At 41.6% G+C, this 11,297-nt stretch overlaps 2 protein-coding genes across 2 annotated transcripts in view; one reads left to right on the top strand and one right to left on the bottom strand.

The window, feature by feature from the left end:
• Nucleotides 1-449, bottom strand: part of cbarpb (CACN subunit beta associated regulatory protein b) — a 25,537-nt gene extending 25,088 nt beyond the window's left edge. Inside the window, exon 1 of the mRNA XM_083767668.1 lies at nucleotides 369-449. The gene's annotated coding sequence lies outside the window, so the exon portion shown is untranslated. The remainder of the gene's footprint in view (nucleotides 1-368) is intronic.
• A 3,043-nt stretch (nucleotides 450-3,492) lies between these two features.
• atp5f1d (ATP synthase F1 subunit delta) lies at nucleotides 3,493-10,124 on the top strand. Its single transcript, XM_083768189.1, has 5 exons — nucleotides 3,493-3,742; nucleotides 4,448-4,601; nucleotides 5,494-5,582; nucleotides 9,436-9,567; nucleotides 9,990-10,124. Exons 1-4 carry the CDS (start codon nucleotides 3,626-3,628, stop codon nucleotides 9,556-9,558), a joined length of 483 nt encoding a protein of 160 aa, XP_083624315.1. The 5' UTR covers nucleotides 3,493-3,625; the 3' UTR covers nucleotides 9,559-9,567; nucleotides 9,990-10,124.
• The last annotated feature ends 1,173 nt before the right edge of the window (nucleotides 10,125-11,297 follow it).

Here is an 11,297-nt window from a genome sequence, read left to right as displayed (position 1 = left end):
GGCGCGCCGCCGCCAATGCAATCATCCAAGTCCTTATTGCCCGTTACTGCGCTAATTTCTTTGCTCCGGGAAAGAAAATTAACATCGCTCCTCGCAGTGGCTCTCACCATATTTCCAATGAATGCGACATAATATCAGTATAACTTTACAAATTAAATTTAACCTGAAGTATAAACTCAAAATGGATAAAGTAGACAAAATTCGAAAGTGCAAACCAATAAACCAATAAACATGCGGACATTTCTCTTGTTCTAATGATTTTCAGTATGAAAGCGCCAGGAGGTAGCATACAGTATAGCCTAGGAGGAGTGAAGTGGTTTATACAGTACAAACAACACATGCATGCACGCAGTAGAGATACCACTCACCTAATCAATTAACACGGTCCATATGGGGGTACATGTGCAAAGCCAATACCGTCAAACTCTCGCGGAACACTTTAATTTTGATTTAAAGCTAAAAGTATTTATGAATGAAACCCTGATGCATAAGACACACCCACCACCCAGTCAGAGACGCACCACGTGACGTAAGGGGGGTGATTGAAGAGCTGATCAGTTCGCTTGGAGCGTTTCTTATTTAATGGTGTCAGTCATCACTGTTTTATGTTTTGTTTTTCTCCCACTGGGGGAAGAAAGGGGGTGGCGTATTTGGGCTGTATAAATAATGCCTGAGTCTTGGCCATATTAACCATCTCCACTGAGAGTGAGAGTCTGACCAATTGGCTCTTGGCTAGTCACCTGCCTACCTAAAAGTGGGTAGCTATTAGCTAAAGGCCTACACATTACATGTATCAGGGGACGTAATGCTTTTGCTTTATAAGAACTTAATTGTTTATTAGTGTAACAAAATAAATTTATCTTAAGGGGGTGGTATTCTCTCTCTCTCTCTCTCTGCACACACACACACACACACACACACACACACACACACACACACACACACACACACACACACACACACACACACACACACACACACACACACACACCGCTGCTTGCGGAGCGGTCTTGATATCGGAAGGTCGCTAGTTCGTATCCCCGGACCGGCACGTTAAAATTACCACCGCTGAAGTGCCCTTGGACAAGGCATTGAACCTCTACCATGAAATGTTCTATGAGCAGGGCCTGGCTGTAAACAAGTTCTTGAGCTTAGCCTTAGTCCAGTTACCCTGGGTAGTACCTTTACACACACACACACACACACACACACACACACACACACACACACACACACACACACACACACATAGTGACACACGCATACTCAAAGAGCAAAGTGTCAAATTCATCCTTGAAGCAAGTTGGACTTTCAAGTATTCTCATGGCGCCACCCACTGGCAGTGTATGGTCCTAATGGTCTACCATTCAACAAAACTGATGGGATGTCGGAATCCTCACTGCAGTGCACCAGTCAGATATATCCCGGTTTTGCCAGTCTGTTTCTAATTGTAAGCATAATTCTGCCCCCTTGCGGCAGGGTAGGCCTATGTAGGCTATGTGAAATAGTGAATCAGCCACCTATAACGGTACCAACTTGGGCAGTTGGGCTTGCTTACAATAAAGAATAAACATATTCACCGGACTCACTTAATTCACAATGATAGTATGGATATTGGATAGTGATTAGTGAGTGATAGTCACAATGATAAACATAAACTACAACTGACTACTACCGGTATATGGACGGTGGACCAGTCCAGAGCTACTAGGGCCTTTACTGTTCCTAATTTATGTTAACGACATGACTTCAGCTTGTGACTGCAACTTAATTGTTCCTGTTCGCAGATGACTCAGCACTGCTGGTCTCGGACAGGAACAAACTGCAGGTTGAAAAGACCCTCAGCTCTGAACTCGGTAGAATCTGCACCTGGCTCGCTGATAACAAACTATCCTTACACCTGGGAAAAACTGAATCCATCCTCTTCGGATCAAATAGTAAACTCAGCAAGGCAGATGGCTTCTTGGTTAGAGTGGGTGACAATATTATCACACGAAAAGATCAAATTACCTACCTAGGTTCCATCCTGGAGGCTAATCTTTCCGGTGATAAAATGGCCACCAACGTAATCAAAAAAGTCAATCAAAGAACAAGATTCCTTTACAGGATCTCCTCACTGGTCAGCAAAAACACCTTGAAGACCTTAACAGGAGCCCTCGTACAAGGTTTCTTTGACTATGCATCCACCTCTTGGTACCACAGCACCTCAAAGGCCCTTAAAACAAGGCTCCAGACCTCCCAAAACAAACTGGTCAGGCTCCTACTTGGCCTCACCCCCCGAACCCACCTCACCCCTGCCCACTTTGACAGGCTGGGATGGCTTAGGGTCGTCGACAGAGTACAGCATCTTGCAATGGGTCTGGTCCACAAGATTCGATACACCACCAAGATACCCATGTACCTGTCTAAATACTTCCTTAATGTAAACGAAGTCCACACCCACAACACCAGAGGGAGTGCAACAAACCATGTACAACCCAGATTCGGCACAAACAAGGGACTAAATTCTTTTCGCTCCTATGCCACCAAAATGTGGAACGCCCTACCAACAGTCATTAAGACATGTGAATCCCTTGACTCCTTCAAAACCGCTCTCAAAGGGCACCTACGGATGGCTGCAATTCGAAACTGGCCTCTGTAAAATCTGAATCCCCCCCACCCCCCCACCCCATTTCCCTCACTGTATATTGTATATTGTATATTTTCCCAGTGCTTGTATATTTTCCCTTTTTTGCTTCCCATATGATGAATTCCTGTTCTGTTCTTTAGCTACATAGAAATGTCTATTTGTATGTCTCTAAATGGTTGTATGTCTTTAAATGTTTTGATGAATTGAACAATGTGGACCCTGTTGTAAACAAGTGTAATGCTTAATTGGGTCGTCCACTCACAGTTGACAGTCTTTGTATTGAGTTTGTGCTTAAAATGTACTGTAATCAATCAATCAAAGCTTGAGGGGGGCAGAAAACAGCCCGGTCACGTGGTTCATGTCAATTGTAACTAGTTTGTCACAAAAAACAGCCCGGTCACGTGGTTCATGTCAATTGTAACTAGTTTGTCACATAGAGTATGGGCCAGACCTTACCAAACTGCAATACCTTCTTTTGGCCACTATGTCCATTTCGCCTCAAGATTTCCTCTGGGTGCCTTCTCTATAATAATAATAACTCTATGGTTTGTCACTGTAAAGCCAAATTAGCCAATGCATTCCATAAACTTTCGAGAGAGCCACCATACTGGACTGGCCCTATACTCTAAGCAAGGACTGGCCTTAGAGTATATATTTATAGATAGTATATATTAGATATACACTCTATGGGACTGGCCCCATGATAAGTGAGCGGAGTTCAGACCGAGTTGTCGTAACCTCGCCTCAGAGTTGTCGTAACTCGGCTCTGATATGGACTACACCTCTATGGACTACACACTCACATCTCCCAGCTTGCACCTCTCCGGTTTACGGACTACATTTTCCTGTATGCTTTGGGGCACTACCATAATGCTTTATGGGTAGGCAACCAACGTCCTTGTCCTATCGGCACACACACACTGACTGACTGACTTTACAAGGGCTTGGGGATCCCTGTGATTCGGTTTAATCCTAATTAAAAACTATTCCGCAAGTATGATGGCAGCAAGATTTCTCCGCCGTTCTCTCCCCGCGCTGAGGCACGCGCGCTGCTACGCTGAAGCAGTCTCAGGCGCACCTCAGATGTCCTTCACATTCGCCTCTCCAACCCAGGTAGGTGACGCCGTTGTGGGCGTGCAAGGCTGCTAGTAGAGGCCTAGCTATTAAAGCTAAGTTAGCTAACCACCTAATGTTACCCAAACTATTCACTCAGTGATGATGGGGATTATGTATCCGTTGACAGTGTGCAGAACTGTTTGGCGAACACTACAGGTCACCTTGACATCATGCAGAAGGTTCAGTTAACAGTATTGTTGCAGCTAAACTAACTGTTTGCTGGGCTAGCTTAGCTGCAGCTAAATGTCAAGGCAAGTTAACGTTCGCAGTGGCTAGCTGTCATTCACTGACTATACAGTAAAAGGCACGACTTTGCAGTACAAACTAAGTAATATGCACCAGTAACCCCTGGATGATTGTTATTGTCTAGTGATCGTTTATAATCATTACTTAAACGAGTTCCAGGATATTATTGTCTGGTTTGGTTGCTAGATGGTAACGTTAGCATGACATTGTCTTCAATACAGAGTTGGCGATTTACATAACACAAAGTTGCATGCATTAAACCAGTTGTGTTTCATTGCTGTTGACATGGCCTATTATAGTAATTCTTAAAATATTAAGAATATGGATTTTTTTACTGAGGAGGCTACTTAGTGCTTACAGTCTTGAGTTGTCAGATTTCAATTGGCCATTATAATGGTTATATTGCACAGACAAGGAAAACTTGATAATTGAATGTATCACGTTGTGTTTCCCCAGGTGTTCTTCAAAGATGCCAATGTAAAACAGGTCGACGTGCCCACGCTGACCGGTGCGTTTGGTATCCTCCCTGCCCATGTGCCCACCCTGCAGGTGCTCAGGCCCGGGGTGGTCACAGTCCTCAATGACGACGGTTCCTCTGCCAAATACTTTGGTGAGATTGGATTAGAATAAGAGTGGAATGGTCTGGCGTAGGTCTTAATGATTTTATTTGGCAGAGTTTGTTTATTTTTAATGTGGTATTGATGTCTGTTTTTGAATCACTTGTTTGTTTGCAATATGTCTTGTCTTTGTATTGTTTGCAACTTCCTGGTGTGTATTTGTCATTCAAATTTCTTCAAATTACATTTTGAAGAAAAGACTGCTTTAAATGCAAAAATAGCTTTAATGGTAAAGAACGTTTTGGTCGGTAGACCTTCATGACGTTATCTGATAGCCTGATGAAGGTCTACTGACCAGAACATTTCCCATTAAAACTATTTTTGCATTTGTAGATTTTTGCACCTTGTAGGTGTGCAAATCAAGTCATTTGAAACGGCTACAGTATTAGCCTGGAAACCAGACAAATCTGCCACAGGGAAAAATAATCCCTGGGGAGATTGGTTGGTCTGGCACTTCTCAGTTTGGAAATAAATCTTCCACACCGAAGTTCCAGACAAGACTAACAATGATATTAGTCTAGTCAGCCCTTCTTTTGTAATGCTGCTTATTGAGCAATTTGCCAAGAAACTAAAATACGTAATCCCCATGGTCCTTTGAAAATGGACAATCCATCGACACGGTCTGTCATATCAGGAATCTTAAGTGATATTCATAGGGAGTGGGTACTTTATTATTACTCTTTAATTATTGAGCGTTGTGTGCTCAGAATGTGCTTGAGATGATCTATCATGCACCACAGTGTCATGTATTAGTAACGTGTGTGTGTGTGTGTGTGTGTGTGTGTGTGTGTGTGTGTGTGTGTGTGTGTGTGTGTGTGTGTGTGTGTGTGTGTGTGTGTGTGTGTGTGTGTGTGTGTGTGTGTGTGTGTGTGTGTGTACACACAGTAAGCAGCGGGTCGATCACAGTCAACGCAGATTCATCAGTACAGCTGTTAGCAGAGGAGGCTGTCGCCCTCGACCAGCTGGACATTGTAGTGAGTATGACCAGACTTTTACAGATGACAGGGCTTAAAGTTTTCCATCCCCAGGACAGATTTACGTCCTGAGGAGTTCATGGGACCATTTATGAGATCTGTGTAGATCTGCAAAATCTTTTATTGGGGTGGGGGGGGTATGTGTACAATGTAGCGATGGCCGTGGTGTGAATGGCCTGACCGAAGCAGTCACAACACAGCAGGCTTGCTATGCTAGTCAAGTGATCTGAGGGGGGCAACAAAATGTGCCAAGCCGATCCGCTTTTTGATTAATTGAAATATTTATTAACAGTTTGTAGAATTACAGTACATTTCAAGCACAAACTCAATACAAAGACTTAATAACGACCGGGTGTGCACGTCCACTCCTCAGGGCTCAAGCAGCCCCTCTTCCCCGCCTCAGCCTGCCCTGGTCTAGCAGTGAGAAGTGTTATGACTAAGGCCAAACGGAATCTGCAGGTTTTTTTTTCAGTTTTTCTGCAGTGATTCCGGAGGAAAATCAGTGGGATTCTGCAGTGTTATCCAGGACTATACTATAATCAATGTGTTTAGAGCAAAAATAACTCTAAATATGCTAAATAAACCTTAAAGTACCACAACAAAGTAATTAAGATCTATTAGTCAAACCTTCAACCAACCAACCAACATTTTGCCAGTAAACATCTTCAACGTTGGATAGCCTTACTGGGGGCTTCGTTATAGACAGCCAGCCACTCAGTCCGTTAACCAGCCAGCCAGTCAGTTATAGCCAGCCAGCCACTCAGTCCGTTAACCAGCCAGCCAGCCAGCCAGTCAGTTATTACTGTAGGGCCTACAGTAATAATTTCAAGATATGAGTATTTTAATTGATTGGCCAGACTAGCAATATAATACAACAGAACTTCTAAAGCTGCTTCTATAAAATGAAGCATGGATTGGCACACACATTCAGTAAAGGCAACTTTGGGAAAACACCATTTCACCACCCCAAAAATTGGTGTGGACTGTGCGGGAGTGTGCGTGCCATGTTATAAATTTATGATTTATTTTTCTCTTACACTGACTTTTATCCCTTGTCTAGGGCAGGGGTAGACCAATGCAAGGTTGTGGGGTTCCCCTTTCACAACGTTTTACAAATCACATATTGGGACATGGTCTGAAAAGTGAAAATGTCAGTCTTGGGATTGTTTTTGCTTTAACCCCTGAGATGAGAACTAGGAGGGAAGGGACAATATAAAAATTACATGTTGCGATTATTGTGGCAATTCTTTTTGCAATTGGCGATATCATCTCGATAATCGAAATATGCTTAAAACCTAAAATGACACTTTTGTTAAACACTTGAACCCTATTCTGCAGGGAACATTCACCAAAAATAGATAAAAAATGTTTTTTTAGATTGACTATTTCTGTACTGAATTTGCAGCTCGGCAAAAGCGAATTCATCCTAGTGTATGCCGGAGGACAATTTTCACAAAAATTAAAAATGTATTGTGAGTTTATTACGATAAACTATGATAACGATTATCGTTCCATCCCTAATGGGAACTAACTTGCTGCATCCTAAAGCCAAAGCCTATTGATTTACAGCATATATTGGTCTTTTTTCTTTTTCTTTTGTGATGACGTAACATCGCTAGCTCCCAATTAAGGTAACCTTTATGAATTAAGGTAACCTTAAAGCTCCTGGGTTCGATTCCTGCTGGGGACGCTGTGGGCGTGTTCTCTCCTCCGTGCCCATACCCGAGGCTGGGTTTGCGAAAGGGCCTTTCTGTGTGGAGTTTGCATGTTCTCCCCGTGTCCCCGCCTAGGGTACGTACCCACACAAAACATGCAGTAATCCTGGTTTCTAAACTACCTCCCCCTGGCCTGATGGAGGGGAAAGGAACTTGTCGAAATAACGTGTTCCTTCCACGCGCTACGTCCGGCCAGGGAAACTTAATTATAATAATTGACACTACAAAAAATTAGTTGCAAAATCGTGGGATAAAAAATTAGGAGATAATGTAACCTTAAAAGAGTAGTTCACCCAAGGACGGATGACCCGGTCATTAAATTATTGGCTTAGGAATTATACAAACAAAAAAGATCTCCATGAATTCAGGCTTCATGGGGTGTGTAATCAAAAATAAGTAAATTTTTTGGGTGAACTCTTAATAGTTAATCGATTAATCACCGTTAAGAAATTAGTCGGTTAAACTTAACAGTTAATAACTAATCGAAACGTCTCTGCTTTTGTATGTGATGTGACGGACAAGACGGTGCACTTTCCATTTGATTCTATTTCTCATACAAAGACGCCTGCCATTGCCTGGCCCTGTATCGCAAAAGGTCAAATAACTATTTGATTAAGGAATATAATATGGCTTTTGTATTATTTCTGTATATCAGCAAAGTGTAGATTTTTATGTTGGGGAAATTAAGATTCTCCAATTTTCTTTTTAAACGCCACTTATCAACCGGTTAATCAAACGATAAGCTTATCAAAACGTATCCATTAACTATTAATGCATTAATCAATAATTCCCATCTCTATTGGGAGCTAATTGTTGACCCATCGCATGGTGTTAGTCAGGGCAGAGTAAAGGTTTCAGCAAATTGTCTTAATAATTCCAATTGCATGTGATTTAGTGTATTCGATATGTTGCATCTGATGATTTAATGAGATTTCAGTGAGCACCTGTGTCCGTAACCATTCAATTCGGTCCTGGCATCTGTAATTATAGGCCCTCAAAGCCAGTTTAATGCCAGGCTAGCAGACGGGTTTTGACGACACTTCTTTGACCCTGTAATAGATTTACCCCCCTCCTGCACTGATGATTGCATCCCAGTTGTTGATGATGTACATAGTTATGGCAGTAGTTGGGCTGCAACACCACATCCTTGTTTAAATGTCAATCTTGTTAATACGGCACATAATCACACGCTCGCCGTAGAGGTGTCTCACACTTTGACCTTGGGCTGTGTCACTGTCAAGTTGACTCTGTGGCGGTAGAAGAGTTATTATTTCCTCGTTCCTCCCCACTCCATGATGACAATGCACATGGGCCCGTGCTGTTAATAAGGAGAGAAAGGTCAGTCACTGTTGAATTATAGCAGATGTGTCAAATCCCCACTGGGAGACCTTTAACTTCCAGCTACGTTTGGCATTTCTCCTTTCTAATCGCCACTGTGACAAATGGCTTTTTCAGAGCAAAGAAGCAGTGGGAATTTGCTAGGCGTGTCTTTCTTTGCATTTTTCTCTTCCTCCCTGTCTGACCTTGCTGTTCTGATTTTTAGCAGTCAGGCGAGACCCAGAAGGTTTGTTTATGTACAGTATTTATTATTTTTCTAGTTGGTGGCTTTGTTCATGTTGGAGGTCTAGTCTGAACTTGATCTTGATTTACTGCTGAAACATTAAGCTTATGGCCAGTCATTTATAGAATTATTTCAATACAGATGGTGGTTGTTTGTCTCCAGTCTCCCTAAGGTGAAGCGTTCTTAAAAATACAAAAAAATCAATACGCATGACCTATGATACAGTTAAGAAATTAGATGCTTCAGTCAAAACAAAACTTTGACCTGATTACTGAATAAGATTAATTTTTATTACTTTATTCTAGGTTATAATGTTTGACTTCTAACTGGAGCTCTTAGTATTACTGGTCCACGTCATGCATATCCAGTTTTTAATAAAAGTATTTCCAGCCTACCAATATACGAGTCATATTGGCAGGTTGCCAGCCATTATTGGAAGGTTCCTTTTTTTTCTCCAAAAAGCTATAGGTAGATGGTGATGTTGGCTTTGGCTTGTGACCAGAAAATGCACATTTGCATTTTAGTGGTTTCAAGTGGAAATGTTTCATGTTCATGTGTACTGTATGTCAATCCTCAGGCTGCAAAGGCCAACCTGGAGAAGGCCCAGCTCGACATGTCCACTGTGTCCGGCGAAGAGGCCAAGGCAGAGGTTCAGATCAGCATAGAGGCCAATGAAGCCATCGTCAAGGCTCTGGAGTAGACTCCTGTGGTATGACATCTCAGCCATCGTTGATGGGACAATTCAAAGCAATGCTGTTGTGTTCGCTTTCCATCTTTAACCCATTTAGACCTGAGGATGCATCTGTGTCACCTTATAGCTTTTAACCACTATTTTAAACTGTTTGAGCACCACTGACATAGAAACATAGGTTATTCAGAAAACCTTTAGGATTTAAAAGACATTTGTAGAATCGGGTCTTAATGTTAATTTCCAATTCCATCCTCAACTGTACATTTTCATGATTTTGTGTAGTGCAAGCCTACCATTCTTGATGCAGGATCAATGTTGGGAGCATAGGCCATTGAATTCAAGACAAGATATTTTGAAATGTGACTAGAATGTCAATTGATGAAGCACTAGTCTTATTTTTTGTGTGTAAAACTTGGCCATTCTGTGTTTCCCCCCTCTAGGTAACCTTTTGTTGGTTTGAAGGAACTGAAAGCGGTCCATGTTTATCTGTTTCTCAGCTCAGTCAAGTCAGTAACCGCAAGTTTGTGCTTGCTTTGTACAGTGGATGAAACTATCAATAAATTTATTTGGAATTATCCTGCAGCCGTTTTTGCATTATTAGTCTTACCGTCTTTGTGTATTAATTATACACTGGACACAATAGTAAACATGTTCTAAGATGAAAATGTGTTGAGCACAGATCAATGATAAGGTGGCAGTGTGTACTAGGTAGGTGTTGTTGGTTCTGGTCACCGGTGGGAAAACACTTTATTTTCCCATGAAAATAAGTGAAAATCCAATATTCAAAATATACTGAGTATAAAAAGTATTGGTATCAAAATGTGCGTAAAGTACCACAAGTACAAAGTACTCATTATGCAGAATGTCCTGTTTCACAGGTTTTCAAATGTACAAAAGTATTTAGAAAATAGCAGATCTACAAGTTCAAAAAGGTGTTTCTTTGCAAATCGTATACAGGGCTGAAGTAGTTGCCTTACTGTGGGTTTTTTAAGAATCAAAATCTAGGTTTCAAATAATTGCAGTGTAGTAAAAGTACAATATTATTTACAAAAAATACATCAATTGTAGTTAAGTACAGTACTTAAGGAAATGTACTTCTGGACCTATGATGAATCTTTATTTTATTATTAAATATTTAAGTTATTAAGAGACGTGCATGGTATGCCGGTGCCCCCTTTCAACAACTGGTTTAGACCAGGCCCAACATTTCCATTTAGGTTTGTGCAAAACTACTGAGCAGACGACATTGGGACGAAAGCACAGGTAAAACAAATGGTGTCCCTATTGTGTGATGTGATGGAAAAAAGTTCAAGTATCGCTGCTGTGTAGTGATTATGCTTTCTGCCACTTGGTGGCAGTAGATTACCCTATTTACAAATTGCCATTCAATAGATTGTGTCACACTAATACAGTACATGCCAGTGAAGTGTTCCTGTGGTAGCAGACTGCCAACAAACCTATGTCTAATGTGCGGGTCATAGAGTTGTGTTGTCAAATCACCATTTCAGGGAAGTACTTCAGTCATCAAATATCTGTCGTGTAGCAACAACTGGATGTCTTAACATGACCTAGCTAAAGAAACTTCCTGTCTTTGAGGTGTCTCTCTCCACTGATGAGAAGTTATGTTAGTCACTGTGCAGTCTTGCATGGTGGTTTATCTGTTGTGGGTTGTTATTGAGCCCGCAGTCACTCCCTTGATATTCTTTAAATGTACAGTGCTAGAAGGGCATGTTTGTTGTGTGAGTCAT

This window comes from Protomyctophum parallelum, assembly GCF_964188405.1.
Source record: "Protomyctophum parallelum genome assembly, chromosome: 6".
NCBI classification, from domain to species: domain Eukaryota; kingdom Metazoa; phylum Chordata; class Actinopteri; order Myctophiformes; family Myctophidae; genus Protomyctophum; species Protomyctophum parallelum.
This window is presented reverse-complemented; position numbering and strand designations above follow the sequence as displayed.